The sequence below is a fragment of the Notolepis coatsorum genome (genome assembly GCF_963971535.1).
Source record: "Notolepis coatsorum genome assembly, chromosome: 19".
Taxonomy (NCBI): Eukaryota; Metazoa; Chordata; class Actinopteri; order Aulopiformes; family Paralepididae; genus Notolepis; species Notolepis coatsorum.
This window is the reverse complement of record NC_140183.1, coordinates 46,311,859-46,331,147: the sequence shown is the minus strand read 5'-3', so window position 1 is coordinate 46,331,147 and position 19,289 is coordinate 46,311,859. Positions and strand designations below refer to the sequence as shown.

The 19,289-nt window shown below is 43.5% G+C and overlaps 1 protein-coding gene across 1 annotated transcript; it reads left to right on the top strand.

Annotated features, from left to right (window-relative positions):
• Nucleotides 1-620: 620 nt before the first annotated feature.
• Nucleotides 621-4,300, top strand: rnf183 (ring finger protein 183). Its single transcript, XM_084335999.1, has 2 exons — nt 621-815; nt 1,477-4,300. Exon 2 carries the CDS (start codon nt 1,545-1,547, stop codon nt 2,535-2,537), a length of 993 nt encoding a protein of 330 aa, XP_084192125.1. The 5' UTR covers nt 621-815; nt 1,477-1,544; the 3' UTR covers nt 2,538-4,300.
• The last annotated feature ends 14,989 nt before the right edge of the window (nt 4,301-19,289 follow it).

The following is a 19,289-nucleotide window of genomic DNA, read 5'->3' as shown; positions in this document are numbered from 1 at the left end:
AGTTAAAGTAGTAAAGTAGTTTGCATTGAACCAGTAGGCAGAATGTGGTATGACTGGTATGCGTGTCCTGGATTACAGTATATTGTCTCTTGACTGGTCCTGCCTCCGCTCCAACGACGCTGGAATTTTCCACAGAGTTGCACTCTTCCCTGTTCCACATCGCAGAAGGGAACCTTCACACAGCATAAAATAATGTGCAAGTCGATCCATAGAATGTCACTTGTAAAGGGACTGAGGGCACATCTGATGTAAATGCCTTGTGTCACGCTGAGAGGGGGGGGGATGAAGTCGTCGACTTCATCAAGAAAGTTATGGAGTGGCCACTGTATTCAGTAATTATGTAACAACTGGTTCTAGATACCGTACAGACGCATACGCCGAAGCAGATGCAACACACTTGGATACAGATGCAACAAACGGTTAATTTCACCCACATATCCTATGCACACACAATATGCACACATATTGCAGCAGTGGTTCAAATGCCAAACTGACTGGTCTAACTGGTTGGACGGGAGGGAGGGAGGAAACCAGGGACTGGAAGAAAGAAGGAGAAAGACAGAGGGAGGAGGGACATGTGGGGGAGGCAGACCAGTGCAGTGTGTCATAAAACACAAAAAGAAAGAGGAGCCTGAGACAAACGAGGAAAAAAGGGAACGCAAGAGGAGATCAGAGAACTGGTCGAATAAAAGTGGAAAAGTTGGATGTGGGTTTCAGTGGAGATGGAAGTATTGAACAGAAGATAAACCACACTGGGAATTATTCTCCATGCTGGACTATCGTGGATTGATTCCAACATTCATCCACCTCAGGAGGTCAGTGCATCTTAATGTTGACCTGTTTTGTTGTCATTGTGAGATGCCCTGTTCTCACTGTTCAGAAATGCCATACGCACATCGACTTCTGTGATGTTAATGTCTCTACCGCCATTCTAACAGGAAGTCCAAAACCTGCTGCGAATGTTTTGATAGAATGCATTCTATGCAAATTCTGTAGATGGCTACATAAAATGGCATTGTAGGTTGCCTCGGGTTAACAACCTGGTTAATGATTGAGCCACCGTGTGGGTGGATGGATGGTCCATGGTGGAATGCTCACTGGCATTTCAAAACAATGGAATACCGTCAGCAACCAAAGACTTGCTTTGCTCTGCTCCTTTACATACTTCAACATACTTCCAGTTCAGTAGGCAGGGTTCTGTACATTTGTGCAGGAAAACCTATAAAACAAACATGGCAACAATCACCACATGCCTGTTGAGCAAATGGAAAACCAAAGTCAATAAATATAAGAATTTGAAATACAATAGAGGTTACGCTAGAAGATTAGTCTATGTTGCTTCATCTGCATGATACAGCAAAAGGAACCGCTTTGTTCCCTCCAGATATACCATTCATAAGTAGCAGTGTTGAGAAGTTCCTCTCCTTTATTCCCTGATCTGGAGTTTGTTGTTATCTCCCATTTAATTTCCCACAGCTGATCTGGAGACACTGGAGAAGGCAGCTCACCTCCATCCAACAAGGGACACCTGACTGCACAGCAACATGGGTGATGAAAGGGAGAGACGAGGAGGCAGTGGGAACCGGGAAGGGAGCCATGGCGACAGGCAGACCCCTAACACCAAACCCAAACTGGACCAGAGAGAGAAGACCATCAGGGCAGACCCAGGGAAGAAGAAGCCCACAAAAGTGAGGAGATCCAGGAGCACTAACTCCGAGAGGGGAGGCAGAGATCGAGAGAGGAGGAGAGAGCGAGAGAGGCAACCAGGAGACAGGAGGGAACGCGGGAGGAGCGCGGAGGCCCGCATACGGCACAGGGGGGAGGGAGAAAGTGACCGCAAGAAGTTCAAGCCCCCAGAAGACACTACGGACGAGACGGAGTGCGTGGTGTGCTTCTGTTCCTATGACAACGTCTTCAAGACCCCCAAGCTGCTCTCTTGTGGACACACCTTCTGTCTGGAGTGTCTCGCACGCATCAACGTGTCCTCTGCAGAGATGAAGTCCCTGTCCTGCCCCATATGCCGGGGGCCCACCGAGATCCCCCACGGCCGGGATCTGCCCCATCTGGGCAACAACCAGGACATCTTCCGCAAACTCCCTCCAGAGATGCAGAGAGCGCTGTCCATTCGCTTCAAGCGCAACAAGGGCAAGCTGGTCCTGAAGAACCCCCCTGCTACCAGTCCTACTGGGCCCACTATCCTCACATTGCCCAAAAAGAAGCAGGATGGCCAGGCCATAGGAAGCGGGGACATCCACCTGGGCACCTTGGAGCAGGGCATAGCTCCAGCCACTATGGTGGATGTGGGTCGGCCTCCCAACAGGGTCAGAGGTCGCCTGCGCAGCTTGTTCCGCTCGGACCAGTGCTACTATGCTGTGGTGGCCACCATCATCACCATCACTGTGGGTCTGATGCTTGTGGGGATCCTGGCCTTTGTGGTCGTGCCAAACATGGCCATTCACAGCAGACCGCCACATCCAGTTGATCCTACCAACCAAACACATACAGGGCATGGCCCTCCAGGCCCGCTAGGACCCTGAAGAAAGAAGGGAATGAATGGTGTGGAAATGCTGTGAAATCAGAGGGAGAGAAACTCGGTCATGTACCTCAATGACTGTGATTGTCTGTGACCCTTAATGCTTCTTTTTACTCATGGGGGAAGTGATAGTGAAGGCAAAACACGACATAAGAGCAAAATGGTCGATGTGTGAATATGATCAACTAAGGACAAGTCGGCTCAAAATTAAACACACAAGGGGAGTAGGGAAACCCTATTATTTTTTTTTAATACAAGTTTTCTAAACTTTTCATTTGGTTAACGAGAAACGTCTACCATTACTGTGAATGAGATTAATACTGCAATGAACTTGGAGTAGATCATGAATGTTTTATAATGTTACATTTTCCATGTTGGCAAATATGCTGTAAATATCCAAATGCAATAAACTCTGTTATGAAGAGTCTTTGAGTATATTGACAAGTCTCTTTGATTGCAGTGGCCCAGTCAAAATGGCCACCTCAGGATTCTACTTCTTATAAACTTTGTATATATTCACTTACAATACTGTATATACAGAAATATATGATATATTTGTAAGAAAATAAATGTCTCTTCATTATGAAAATGTATTTTATACTGTCACCTTTTTTCAGACCTCTGAGAATTGAAAGGTTTAATTTTCAACCATTTTATATTAATTTGAAATCATGTGTTTACTGTATTGCTCAATGTTGTTTGTCTCCATACAGAGAAATTCCAGATTCATGCCAGAAACCCATTTTTAAAGGGGAGTATCACATTTCTGAAATAGGACTCTTCAGTTGCCTGCAAGTCATGATTTGATCTAGTTTACTCTATAAAAAAGAAAGTATTGTTTCCAGCAATGATGATAGATTGAAACCAAGTTTCCACCTAACATTGTCTTGAAGGGGAAACTAATTTGACGTTTGATAAGATAATGTCTTGCGGAAACTTTACTATGGTTTAGTTATCCGCTTGGTTTTTGGTCTCCAGACTAAAGGTAAATAATGTGTGTTCAGAAGTTCTCTAACTGTGTCGCGGTCACTGCTGCGTGAATGGATTTGCATTCTTTCGGCATCCTCCCAGGCCAGAGAAACCGGTTTGACTGTTTGTCTCTGCATGCAGGGAGTTTTTCAGGGCTGTACAAGGGAAAATGGTAGTTCCACTTGACAGTTCAATGTGAGATATTTTTCAATGGTGTGGTCTCTTGGTGGATAAGGGAATCCCTGCTTCCATACAATGAATAAGAAGAAATCAAGGTCTCTAATATGTATGAGACGTCTATTAACTCATTCAGCGCCGGGGATTTTCCTCATCCTGTTCTAGCTAGGCCACACTTTAAAGATAGGGGTGCGTCACCTTGTTTGTAGAGCTATATCTATATTCTATATTATAGCTAAGGAGACAATACTATGGTCATTTGACAGTCAGTATCTTCCGTCGAACATGCAAAAAATTAAAAAAATTTTATGTATACGTTCGAGCGTTATCCCATGGTATACATATTCTTATAGCCCAGTTTGTCCTGAAAACAAATGTATATACAGTAACATGATTGTGCATTACAGTGTGGAGGTGATACCTGCATTATTCCACAATTACACCAGGCAAACCAAAAGTAGGGAAAATGTCTAAGACCCCAGACTACTCCCGAGTCACATTTATGGTGTTTCTCAGTTTTTGGCTGATCCTATACAACTCTTTATTGGCACCCTCTCGGTACCATGTAGTACCCTGTGCTACCACGTAATACCCTATATGTAGTACCCTTATTAGTCTCACCTATTTGGTCAAATTTGACCTGAAACACCACAGATGGACAAAGTTTGAATAAAACATTTAACATTTTATTAGAACCAATCCAATGTTGGCCTATAGTTTTTTAGTTTTAGTTTATTTATTTAGCACATTATTTAAGAAAAACAGTGCTAGGAGGCAGGGCCGTTTCTGACCATTTTGGTGGGCCTAGGCCAGACACCCACTGGCGCCCCCCCCAACTCCCCTTTTTGTCGATTTTTTTTTGTCAAATAAGTTGTGAAAGAGTCAATTTTGGTGAGTTGTTTCTACACAATTCACTTATGACATTTAGGTAACATTAATGAACAAGTGACAGCTACAGTATGTAAATTGTAAACCTATTTATTTTTTTATTCAGTCGATCATAATGATCATACTACGGAGAGCTCACTGCGTTGGAGAGAGAGAGAGAAGAGATCGATTCTCTCTCTCTCTCTCTCTCTCTCTCTCTCTCTCTCTCCTCTCTCTCTCTCTCTCTCTCTCTCTCTCTCTCTCTCTCTCTCTCTCTCTCTCTCTCTCTCTCTCTCTCTCTCTCTCTCTCTCTCTCTCTCTCCTCTCTCTCTCTCTCTCTCCTCTCTCTCTCTCTCTCTCTCTCTCTCTCTCTCTCTCTCTCTCTCTCTCTCTCTCTCTCTCTCTCTCTCTCTCACACACAGCATTAAGTATGTCACATGGAATCCCAAGCAGACCAGACCTAGTATATGAATAACTTCAGTATGAGTACAGCATATTTTGCATATTGTTAAAAGAGCCCAAGGCTGGCTTGCGTAAATAAACATATGACTTACCATCAGAAGAGTTGACATTCAGCTGTCCACAACAAAAAATATCATATCCTGTACTCCATTGTAACTGTTACAATGTTACTACTAAACATAAACACACCATCACCACCACTAATATCTTTAAGAAAAAAAATATTTTTATTGGAACTGAATGTATCGAATTAAATAACACATTTTAAATTGCAATTATTATATATAACAAGATAATCAGTAATAGAATTAAGGCAAATGATAAAATAAAACAAACTGAACTGTACATTAAATGATAAAACTATAAACAATATAATTAACATTAACAAAATAATGTGTGCATTTTGTGTCGGGTGCATTTATTATAGATCAGTTATGCATTTGTCTTCCAAATTTAACCCGACAAGTATTTGCATGTTAAGTGCAGTCAATTTGAATCGAGGAGGACTGTGGAGAAAGAATCCCTGACTCAATATCTTTGGGAACTATAAGAAAAAAAGAAATAACTGAGATGGTAAACAAATGCAAAACTTCAACAGATGGAGACAATATTGATATGACCCCGGTAAAGAATATAATTGAGGGAATTGTGGATCCATTAACTCACATATTTAATCTTGCATTCAAAACTCGAAAATTTCCAGAAAAAATTAAAATAGCCAAAGTTATCCCAAAGCTGGAGATAAACACCTCTTCACCAACTACAGACCGCTATCATTATTATCACAGTTCTCAAAAATATTTGAGAAACTATATGATGAAAGACTGGCCAAATTCATTGAAAATGTCAACTATTAATGGATAGTCAGTATGGTTTCAGAACAGCTAGATCTACTTCCATGGCATTAATGGAGCTAGTAGAGCAAATAACCACATGTATAGAGAGAATGAAATACGCTCTTCGTATAATTATTCATTGACCTTAAAAAGATTTGATACAATAGATCATGAGATTCCTACTTAAAAAGATGGACAGGTATGGTGTCAGAGGGGATGGACAGTATGGTGTCAGAGGGGTCGCATTTGAATGGCTTAAAAGCTATATTAGTAATAGACAGCAATTTGTTCAAATAGGCCAGAACAAGTCAAGGTGCTTAAATATTACCTGTGGTGTCCCACAGGGGTCAGTGTTGGGACCCAAATTGCAGTTGGAAACCACACACAAAATATCTATGCTCAAAATTGCGAAAAGCTTGGGAATTCTGGGTAAAACTAAATACATCTTAAATCAGAAATCACTGTACACTCTGTATTGCACACTCATTGTACCTACCTGAGCTACCTCCGGTCATATTGTGTTGAAGTTTGGGGAAATACATATAAAACCAACCTACAAAAGATATGCACTGCAAAAAAGAGCTATAATGATTGTACATCATGCTGGTTATAGAGATCATACCAATTGTTATTTGTTAAAAGTCAACTCTGAAATTTAAAGATTTGGTTAAATTAAAAACTGCACAATTCATGTTTAAAGTAACACAAAATATAGTCCCGGGCAACATACAAAACATGTTCATGGGCTGAGATGGGGCTTATAATCTAAGAGGGGAATTTAATTTAAAACAAGCTATTGTCCGTACTACTCTCAAAAGCAAGTGCATCTCAGTTTGTGGGGTATCCATTTGGAATGGCCTTGATGTAGCAATAAAAACAAGTACTATATACTACACTTCCTTAACACATTGACTGCCAGCCATTGTACTCATCAATATACCCAGTCTGCCACCACTGTAAGCCTATGGAGTTAACACATTGACTGCCAGCCATTGTACTCATCAATATACCCAGTCTGCCACCACTGTAAGCCTATGGAGATGTGTACCTTCTTTGCAGGGCTATAACTTTTTAAATTGTATTGCTATATCGACATTACTATGGCCCATTCAACATCGATTATCTATCGTTCAGGATGTGGGAACATTATACTTTTTCATTCATACATTCATACAAAAATACCGTCTAGAATATAAGTATGTTTTTATCGTTTTCTGCAGTAATTCCTAGAACGTGAGTTATAGGCCTAAACGCATATATAGATTATCGATTGCCGTTTCTTCCCTAGACACGCTATATTAAAAAATTCAAATGTATATGATCCGTATAGTTATGCCTCATCAAGCGCGGAGGAAAGGGGGGGGGGGTCGTTTATAATTCCCCGATCATCAGTAAATGCTTTATGTAGGTTGGGTTGATTTATTGATCAGATGGTTTGTAAATAAAGAAATGTACAATTGGGCTGAAAATAATTATAATCTTACCGTGCGTCAAAGAGACTGGTGGTGAAAGATCCCAAGTATAGGACGTCGATCGCCTAGGTCCATTTCCGGTTTGTATGTCGCAATAAACGCCGAAATCATATCGATTATTACGTTTATAAAGCGATCCATTATGTACATTGTGTATTGAGCCGTCGTTGCCTTCACCTTTAGGGTCCAGCTGCAGCGTTGCGGGTGTATATATGAATTATGAATGCCATGGCGAAAAAATTAAATATTGATCTCAATAACGCTGTACAGCGAGGTCTGGCGGTCAAAGCATGGCGGGCAATAATGCTTTAAAGCGTTTCCGGCGGTGGATGTGTTAACAGATCGGCTTGGGAACATTCACATTCACAACATTCATTTTTTTCAACAATGAAATGGGACCCTACTTTGAGCAGCCTTAAAATCGGATACGCCTTTACTTCCTTGCTGCAAAATCATCAATAATGTCATCATGTGAAAGCTTGCTAGACACATCTCTGTTAATACTCATCATAGCCAGGCCATTGAGACTGTCCTGTGACATTGTAGACCTCAAGTATGTTTTAATGAGCTTCAATTTTGAGAAGCTCCTCTCTGCAGAAGCTACAGTCACTGGAGAAGTGGCAGCAATTCTGAGGGCCACCCACATATTTGGGTACATTTCTTTCAGTTTCTTCTCCTGTAGAAAGGATAAAAGTTCCAGGGTGGTCATGTTGGCCTTGGGAAAATCTGGGAAATTTTGCATTTCCAATGCAAGTTCTTCTCTATCCAGGTCTGACTGGCCATTGCAGGTGAGGGAGTTACTTAGTGCTGCACACTGCTGTTTCTGCTCCTCAGTGGAAAGCTTAGGGAAGTTGATAAGCACCCCAAACTTGCTCTCAACTTCACTTAAGGTCTGAAATCGCTCATGCAGTGATTCAATAGAGACATCCACAACCTGGTTGAAGAAGGAAACTTCCATTTGTTTCAGTGTATCACTGAAGGGCTCATCAGGAGACTCGTAGGAGAATTGCTGTTTTGTTTTTCTCAGCCTCTTCTGCTTCAGCACAGCCTCCACATTCATCTCCTCACAGAGGTCTCTGGCAGTGGCTTGAGCAGAAGCAAATCCGGTGCTTCTGTAGCTGATCTAGACGCTTCATATCTGATACCAGCCTGATATCTGATACTAGCCTTGTACCAGCCTGATATCTGATACTAGCCTCTACGCCTGTACGTTACACAGCCTGAAACACACTCTTACACAGAGCTGCCTGTACATCACACAGCCTGAAACACACCGTCGCCTCTATGCCTGTATGCGTTTACTATTCTGGAAATTATAGATATTTTAGTTGATGAAATATTTTTTCATTTCAGTGTCAATGTATGACCTCGATCTCCAAAATAAGCGATGTGGGGGGATTTTTTTTTTTTTTTTTTTATAAATTGCGCCCTCTCCAGCCATTGGCGCCCTAGGCGATCGCCTAGCTCGCCTATGCATAGAACCGGCCCTGCTAGGAGGGAACGAAGCCCAAAGGGCTTGTACAAAGTTCCACTCCCATCTCATTGTCCATAAACAATATGTAGAAGGGTGGATTATCCCTGCTTGTGGGAGTAGTAGTACACAGACACTGGGTAGTAGGATACTATAGTATTGGACCTATATGTACCCCCGTCTTTGGCCCGGAACGTCGTTCTGGAGGGCTTGCAGCTGGAGTGGATGGGGCCCAGGATTTACTAACCTGGGGACTGGTACTCTGGTCTCCCTCGCCTTCCAAGGCGGTCAACAGTAGCTCCCCACACACCCTCACTTCCCCCAGTACCTCCGACAGCCCTCCCACACCCAGTGACTGTCAGTTCAATAGTATTATTGGGCTTCCCTTTAAGCAGTACCCTTCCTTGACCACCTGTATAGACCCTTCAAATGCTATTCTGTGAATGGGGTGTAAGGGTTAAATAATTATGCAGTCACAATATTTACCCAGGGGTTAGAATAGCAAATGGAAAACGGAAGAAACAGACACACACAATGATCCCAATCAAGTCTACTTTTACTGAAGCCTGGGCATGTTATCCATTACAATGAACACTGTCATTTATTCATAATTGGCACCGGGTGCTCTCACTGTTATAATGTAGGGGAAGCTCTTCCCACCATAGGCACCGTGTGCTCAATACATTAAAACACCCCGCTTGTACTAGGGGAACCCAGGCAATAAGTAGAGAAACATTGGGAATTCAAATAACCAAATAAACAAATAACCAAAAGAAAACCTAAGCTGGCTTAAATTGTTCGGGGTACCCCTTAGACACTGGTTGTTAGCGTTCACTTGAATGGACGTTGCTGTTGATACACGTGGTATCGTTAGTACTTAGCCAAGATGGCGGACTCACCCTTGTCCCCACTCGTCCAGGTGACAAGATGGCGTCGGCGATCCCGCGAGCACAGCCACCAGGCTGGGCGAACAGCATAGGCAGTGGTTAGCTGGAGGAGCGTGCTGGATGGCGTCCTCTGCTGGTGGGAAGAGGCGTCCTCTGTACCGTCTGGGAGACGTCCACCGCTGGCTGTTGCTGGCTTGCTGCTGTCGCGCGAGCTAATACTGTTGCTACCCTAAACACAGCTAAACTTCGGGTCTCGACGCACCCTCCTGCTATATCGGTTGTGCTACTAACGCAACGTGGCTGGCTATACCACCGGTTCTTCAGCGCCGTGCGCCCGGTAGTCTACTCAAGTCAGACGGAGCCGCTAGCAGCATACTAATACACCGCACACAGTAACTACTATAACCCGCTAATGTTAGACATTAGTCTCGTTAACTCTAGACGTTAGTCCTTCGGTTCTGTATCTCTTACTCACACACTATCGCTGATACTTCTAGGATAACCCGTCACTAGCAAGTACTTGTTGTCACCAGTTGCTCGTTCCAACAAGGCTTTTCAACCGCTCTTCTTCCACGGGCTCGTTTGAGTACCCGCCCGTACTTCTAGGATAACCCGTCTACTAGCAAGTACTTCTCATCACCCGCTGCTCGTTCCAATGGGGCTCTCCTTCATAACTTCTTCAACAGGGCTATTCCAAAGCACACACCCGCTGTGACTGCGACTGATCACGGTCAAGTCCAACACCGAAGAGAGCTTCCTGCTCCCTTTGCCTCCAGGTAACTCCCTCTTCCTCGTTGCTTGCTTCTCTCCACCGCTCCACCTGCCACGACTGCCACTCCGCCCTCTGCTGGCAACCTCCACTGGTCCCACTCAGGACCGCTCCAGAAAGGGAAAAGGGCTCAATGTTATTGTTAGTAATTCATACTGCAGCCGGAGAAGAGTAGCACCTCACCTCGTCGTTAGACTGGGTGAGCTATCCAAAGGAACACTGTTAAGCTATCCAAAGGAACACTGTTAATCACACGTTATACACACACAGGGAAAGTAACAGTTAGTTAGCACTACTGAATACTTTGTAGAATATTCAGGCTGCTACAAATAAACGAAATACATGTAAACATGGTCTAGAAAATAAACTACAAAACAGGATCAGAGACATAAGGCAGACACTAGCGAAAACATGGAAGATTGACACGAGTCAATAACGAGACTTTTTTTTTTTTTTTTTTCGTACAAGAGGGCAAAGGAGAGGAGAAAAACATATTAACAGTATATCATGAGGAAGAAGAACAAGCAGCCATACAGTAGATGTAACACTGATGCACAGGAGTAACTTAATGTGATGGTGATTTATGATGAAATTAAATGAGATTTTAATTGTTTTTTAAATATAGATAAGGAGGTTGTTGACCTCGATGATGAACTTAGTGTTCCAGAGTTTAGGACCTCTAAAGCTAATGTTGAATTGATGGCTAGATGTCCGACAGAAACGTAAGTGGCGTTTATTACTATGGTTTGTTGGATATGAGTGAAATTCTGATGAAAAGATGAAGAAACTATGGAAGGTATCAGGAAGATCTTGCCTATTGTTAATGACCCTGAATATGAATGAGCATGTTTGGAAGGTATTAAGTTTGTCAATTGATAGTAGAGAATATTTGCGGAACAGAGGTGCACATGGTTCATATCTGGTAGAGTGAGAAATCATCCTCTTCTGGATTATGACTAATTTGTTAAAATATGATGGATATGTTGCAGCCTAGACTATATTACAGTAGTTAAGGTAAGGAAATAAAAATACTATAAATATTAAATTAAATTAAAAATAATAAATATTATAAAAACCTATAATACAAGGTTAGATGGGCAGAGGGATGTATCATGGGGCAGACCTTTCTCAAAATTCCAAGCATCATCATTGACTTTTTGCATACATTGTCAATGTGATTATGCCAATTTAACCCTTCATCTATCTTCTTCTTAAACCCTTTTGCTCTTTGGGGAGCATAGGTCATTCATGAAATCTCTCCAGCTGGTTCGGTGTTGGGCGATTTTCTCTGCTTCCTTCCATGATGTCCCCACGAAAAAGGTGCGGGTCTTCCCAAACCAGAAACAGGTGGACAGTACTATCAGAGCAGCTCTGAAATCTCGCACCACTGCCTACAACCTGGGCAGAGAGTCAGGAAACATGGAGGAGTATAAGGCTACAGTCTATACTTTGCGCAAGGCTGTTAAACTTGCAAAACGGACGTATGCTGACAAAATGGAGACACAAATGGCACAGAATGACAAGAGGCTTATGGCGGGGACTGAGGACGATAACTGACTACAAAGTCAGCGCCCCCTCAATGGGGAGCGACGACGCCTCTCTCACGGACAAACTCAACTCTTTCTACGCTCGGTTTGGTGCAGACAGTGGCGCCGCTAGCTCAACGGCTAGTGACGTCACTGGTGCGCCGGCTGTTGTGGAGGGGGGGGGGGGGGGGGGGGGGGCACCGCGGGGGGCGGGACGCTCTCTCATTGTCTGTACACAGTGCGAGAAGAGCATTTATGCAGGTGAACACCAGAAAAGCTGCTGGCCCAGATGGAATAACAGGACGCATACTTAAGTCCTGTGCTAACCAGCTAGCCCCTGTGTTCACCGCCATATTTAATCGATCCCTGGCGGAGTCAGTAGTCCCTGCCTGCTTCAAGATGTCTACCATCATCCCTGTACCAAAGAAATCCTCCCCAACATGACTACAGACCGGTGGCACTCACCTCTGTGGCCATGACATTTTTCGAGAGGCTGGTCAAGGATCACATTTGTGCCTCCCTCCCCAGTGATATGGACCCTATGCAATTTGCATACAGGCCAAACAGGTCCACTGATGATGCGGTCTCCCAAGTACTGCACAGCACCCTCTCTCACCTGGACCGCCAGAAGGGGGGCTATGTGAGACTGTTGTTCATTGACTACAGCTCAGCGTTCAACACCATAATCCCCACCAGACTGGTGGACAAGCTGATCGAGCTGGATCTGAGCTCCGCTCTGAGCGCCTGGATACTGGACTTTCTGAGCGAAAGGCCCCAGGCGGTCAGGGTGGGGGGTCAGACCTCCAACACCATCACCCTGAGCATCGGGTCCCCCCAGGGTTGTGTTCTGAGCCCCCTGCTGCACTATACACACACAACTGTGTGGCCAAGTTCAACTCCATAGTGAAGTTTGCGGATGACACAGTGGTGGTGGGGCTGATCTCGGACAACGACGAGAAGGCCTACCGGGAGGAGGTTGAGGTACTGGAACGCTGGTGCCAGGACAACAGCCTGCTCCTTAACATTGGTAAAACCAAGGAGCTGATCGTGGATTTTAGGAGGAGACAGCAGGAGACACACACACCACTGAGGATAAACAGGGCTACCGTGGACAGGGTGAGCAGCTTCAAGTACCTGGGGGTCCACATCTCAGAGGACCTGACAAATCCAGAGCCTGCAGGATAATGAAAGACCCTCACCACCCCAACAACAGCCTGTTCATGCTGCTGCGGTCAGGCAAACACCTGCGAGCACCAGTAACGAGGACAGAGAGACTTAGGCTCAGCTTCTTCCCCCAGGCCAGAGCCTTGAACACTGAACTCTCCACGCACAAGCACACATGAGCACACACACAACACACACACTGTACACGCTCACACACTAGCAGCCACTTTAACATGAGCACACACACACTCATGCTGCACACGCTCACACTATGGACACTTTACAGAAGGAAAGATCACTTTAAGAATAGTATAGCTTGAGATCGTATAAAATAGCATTGTATAGCAGTGTACATAAAGACCCAATGCCTCATCCGTAGCTAACAGTGTACTGCACTGCCACAGGACCTGTGGCATGCTCTGTAAATAACTCATGTACAGATACCGATATGCCCTACTTTGTTTAATTGTTTATTGCACAATGTCGCTCTATTGGTTGGATTCTTATTATATATTATTACTATTGTATTATGCACATCGTTGCGGGCAAGACCCCCCGCATTTCACTGTATATCTGTATGCCGTGACAAATAAAACTCTTGTATCTTGTATCTTCTTTCTTCCTTGAGATCCGCCTTGACAGACCTTCTCCAGCTGTTTCTGGGTCTTCCTGGCTTTCTCTTCCCCTGTGGGTTCCAGGTTCAGGCCTGCCTGGTTGTGTTGGAGGATGGTTTTCTCAGGGTGTGTCCAATCCAGCCCCATTTCCTGCGTTTGATTAGGGTTTCAAGTGGTTCTTGTTGAGTGGTTTGCCAGAGCTGTTCGTTTGTGATGGTGTTTGGCCAGTAGATTCCCAGGATGTGTCGTAAGCATCTGTTTATGAAGGTTTGCAGTTTGTTTGAGGTTGCTTTTGTGATTCTCCATGTTTCTGCTCCGTATAATAGAACTGATTTGACATTGGTGTTGAAAATGCGGAGTTTGGTCTTTGTGGAGATGTGGTTTGAATTCCATGTTTGCTTCAGTATTAAAAATGCTGTTCTTGCCTTCCCTATTCTTGCTTTGATGTATTTGTTCCTGCCTCCGTCCTTCCCCACGATGCTTCCCAGGTATGTGAAGGTGTCCACCTCGTCCAGTGCTTCTCCGTCCAGTTGTACGGCATCTTCTAAATTGTGGTTCATCTTCATCTCCTTTGTTTTTGCTTTATTGATGTGTAGTCCTGTGGTAGCTGCAATTGTGGCAAGTTTTGTGAGTTTGGTCTACATTTGCGTTTGTGTGTGTGAGAGGAGGACTATGTCGTCGGCAAAGTCCAAATCCTCTAATTGAGACCACATTGTTCACATTGTCCACTGTCCAATGCCCAGATTTTGTTCGGCTGTGGTTTGTTTCATGATCCAGTCAACTGCCAGAAGAAAGAGGAAATGGGACAGTAGGCAGCCCTGTCTGACTCCTGTCTCTAAAGCTGTCTGTGAGCTGGCCGTTGTGTATTACTCTGCAGGATGATTGTAGGTACAGCTGTTGGATGATGGTTATGAACTTCGTTGGGATACCGTAATGTGCCATGAGTTTCCATATAGTGTCTCTATTCTAGACTGCTTTGTGGAAGTCGATGAATGTGAGGTGGAGAGATGTGTTCCATTCCAGGGTCTGTTCTATGATAATGCGGAGGGTGGCAATGTGATCTGTACATGATCTGTCCTGTCGGAAACCTGCTTGTTCTTCTCGGAATTCTTTGTCCACTTCTTTGGACAGTCTTTCCAGGATGATCCTGCTCAAAATCTTCCCTGGCACAGATGTGAGCATGATGCCCCTGTAGTTGTTACAGTCCTTCAGGTTGCCTTTTTTGGGGAGCTTCACCAGGTATCCCTCTGCCCAGTCGCTTGGCACCTTTTCTTCATCCCAGATCTGTCCAAAGAGTTTGTGGAGTAGTGTTGTTGCCATTTCTGGGTCTGCTTTTATGGCCTCTGGGGGTATTCCGTCAGGTCCTGGTGCTTTATTGTTTTTCAGTTTTTAAAATGGCCTTTTTTATTTCTTGTTTATTGGGCTTGTTGGTATTGACCGGTAGGGAGTGTACTGCTGGATGGTTGTTGGCTAGCGCTGTCTGTTTGGGTCTGTTCAGTATGTCTCTGAAATGTTCTGCCCATCTCTTCAGCTGAGCCTCTTGCTTTGTGAGTGTTTTTCCTTCTTTGTCTAATATTGGTCTGTCCGGAGTTTTGCGTTTATTAGCCAGTTTCCTTGTGATGTCGTAGAGTTCCTTCATGTTGTGTTGAGCTGCTGCTTCTTCTGCTTGAGTTGCCAGGTTGTTGATGAATTGTTTTTTGTCGTTCTTAATGCTTCTTTTTACCCGCTTGTCTGCCGTGGTGTAGTCTTGTTGTGCTTTTACTTTTGCAGCTCTTGTGCGACTATTGTTGAGTGTCTTTGGCTTGTTTGCGAGTCTGAATTATCTGTAGTGTTTCTCCTGTCATCCACTCCTTGTGGTGCCTTGTCTTCCTCCCACATGTGTCCTCACATGTCTCCGTCCATGCCCTCTTCATGTTCTGCCAACGTTCATCGATGGATTTGTTATGTTGTACGTACGTAGTATTTTATATGTAGGTAGAGGAGTAGTAATAAGACTCAGGAAGCAGGATTACTCTTTAGCCTTTTAGTTAAGCATAGCAAGGTACGAGCATGGTACAGCATGTTCTATCATCATCTAGCATCGTGTACTCTTTTTCTGCACTTCCTGTAGGCATAACATCATTCTATTAACTACGCCCCATGTGGAGACTCTTGGGAGTACAGCTTCAACATGTACTGTTAGAGGACACAACATCTCCCTTCTCTGTGAAAGAATGTTACTTGCTACTCAGCATTATGCAAATTTTGAACTTTTGCTTTTTCACTTAAGTAACCTGAACCAACAGTCAGTATCATAAAACGGGTAACTCAAGGTAATCATTAAACAAAGGGAGCACAGGTTATTCAATCATTATCAAGATATAATTATATGATGGGGGGCGCTCGCGAGCAGCAACATGTAACACGCGTCCGTTTTGAGCTCTGCACAAAAACAATTATTTCGTTAAAGTGCTATCTGTTGCAGCTGCACTGTTCTCCATGAAAATACCATATTTGGATAAGTTTGACCATTTCTCAAAATCTGAAAATCATTATTTAATAAAACACAGAAAATGATCACCAAGTTACTCTTGATAAAAAAAAAACTTTACAGACAACATTGAGACAAAGCTTCCTGACACATCTCCATCCAAACTCTTGGAAGAACTCATTGAAATCTCATCTGATACCACCTGGAGAGCTAGTTTCAGAGTGTGGTGCTGAGTACCAAGTATCTCATGATGCAGCAGTTAAGGTGTTGATACCATTCAGCACCACATATCTGTGTGAAGCTGGCTTTTCATCCATGACAGCTCTGAAAACAAAATATAGGGCCAAGTTGAGCCTTGAGGATGACATGCGTGTTGCCTTGTCAAAGACGGACAGCAATAAAGACTGTTTGCTTATTTCCTATGTTCGCTTTGTAAATTCCCAGTCACTGAGTGAAGATCTGCTGTTTTGCAAATATGTCAAAAACAGAGTGACAGCTGATGAGCTCTTCAAAATTATTGACAGTTACCTGACAGAACATGGACTGAAATGGGAGAACTGTGTGGGCTTTTGCTCTGACGGTGCGCAGGCCATGGCAGGGAAAAGGAGGGGGCTACAGGCGCTCATCAAGGGGGTCTCGCCAAACGCGCAATGGACGCACTGTAAATTCACAGAGAGGCGCCAGCGTCAAGACAGCTTAGCCCTGAGCTGAATGAGGTTTTGACAGAAGTTATAAACGTGGTAAATTTCATCAAAACCCGACCCCTGAAAGCGCGCCTGTTCTCTGCGCTGTGTGAGGAGATGGGAGCTGACCATTCTGCAGTGCTGTTTCACAGCGAGGCAAGGTGGCTCTCGCGAGGGAAGGTGTTGTCAATTTGAAAGGTCACGATATTGGTGTTATTTCAATAAATTTAAACATGGCCCATTTCATGACTATTTTGTTGGGGCGAGGGGGAGGGGGGGCCCAAGATATTTTGGTCCGCCAAAGGGGGGCCTGACAGAAAAAGTTTGAGAAGCACTGTATTAAAGGCTGACAGTGCAAGACTTGCAAACAAATTTTATCACAACATAAGCTCCTCTTCTTTTAGCACTAAGTCTCGTGGAGTAGCCATAGTAGCTAAGCGAAAGCTGAATATTAAATTATTAGACGTGTGGTCTGATGCAGAAGGACGAATCACTATAGCAAAATTGGAATACATTAACAGGAAAATTGCTCTTATAGCTGCATACGCCCCTAATGTATATGACGCACAATTTTATACTGCACTCACTACAGAGATGCTGAAACTACCTGAGTACTCATTCATAGTGGGTGCTGATTTCAATGCCATGTGGGATACAATGGTTGATAAGTCCGGAGATGCAGTAACCCACGATCAAAAGCAGGCGTCCGCGGCCCTACGTGGCTGGTCTAAAGATACGGGGGTTATGGATATGTGGCGGGTTCTCAACCCAACCTTGCGGGACTACTCTTTCTTCTCCGCGAGACATAAGACTTTCTCCAGAATTGATTATGTCTTCTCCTCCCCTAGGCTATTCGAGAGTTTTGACTTTGACTTGAAGCCAATTGCACTGTCAGACCACAAATACATCCTCCTTAAGGGTTCACTCAGTAAAATAACGTCCCGTGCCCCTAGATGGCGCTTTAACTCATCGCTGCTGAAGAACGAGGAATTTAACCTACAGTTTAAGGAGAAGCTCACTGAATTCTTGCAGTTTAATGCTGGATCGGTACAGGACCCCAGAATTTTGTGGAATTCCGTTAAGGGGTTTATTAGAAGTAACACCACGCTATTTGCTTCCAATCTTCGCAAGGGTTGTCTCTCCAAGTTAGTGGAATTAGAAGAGCTTCATAAAACAATGATGTCTTCTATGGTCTAAAAAAAACACCATATGCTGTAATATATACAAAGATGCTTTAACTGCTTATAATAAAACCATCCGCTTAGCAAGGAAAGATTACTTCTCTAAAATCATTACAGAAAATGCTGGAAACTCCAGAATCCTCTTTTCCACTATTAATGTACTACTCAACACTGCCCCTACACCTCCTCAGTCATCAACGGTTAAGTGTGAAGAACTTGCACTATTCTTTAACAACAAAATAACCTTGATCAGGGCCAGCATTACTCATGATGGAAATAAAGCTGATTGCGGCAAACCGTGCAATGTAACCATGAGAAGTTTCACATGCATCACATTAGATGTACTCTGCAAAACTGTCTCAGAATGTAACTCCTCCACCTCAGACATTGACCCCATACCTACAGCTTTCTTCAAACGGGTATTTAATAGTGTTTCAAGTCCTGTGCTAGATATCATAAACACTTCCCTTAGGACTGGTATTTTCCCAGATGCCTTTAAAACAGCAGTTGTAAAGCCATTACTAAAAAAACCTAACTTGGATAGTAATGAAATGGCAAATTATCGTCCAATATCCAACCTACCATTCATTAGTAAAGTACTTGAAAAGATAGTTTCAGTTCAAATAAATTCCTTTCTTGAAGAAAACAACATCTTAGAAGAATTTCAGTCAGGATTCAGAAAATATCATAGCACTGAAACTGCCCTCACCAAAATAATCAGTGACCTCAGACTAAACTCTGACGAGAATAAGATCTCCATCCTTATCCTGTTAGATCTCAGTGCAGCATTTGATACAATCGATCACGATATTCTAATCGATCGTCTTGAAAACCATGTCGGTTTCTCAGAACATGTGCTGGGCTGGTTTAAAACATACATCAGAGGGAGGAAATTCTATGTTAAACTAGGAGATCACATGTCTGATATATACGACAACAACTATGGAGTTGCACAAGGGAGTTGCTTAGGTCCTTTACTCTTCTCCCTTTACATGTTACCGCTGGGTGATATCATCAGAGAACATAATGTAGATTTCCATAGCTATGCGGATGATACACAACTGTACATATCTGCTGAACCAAATGATACAGCGATTAGCTCCATTACAGACTGCTTACTGGCAATAAATAAATGGATGAGTAAGAACTTCCTGAAACTAAACGAGAACAAAACTGAAATTCTAATTATCGGCTCCAAAACTAGAAAA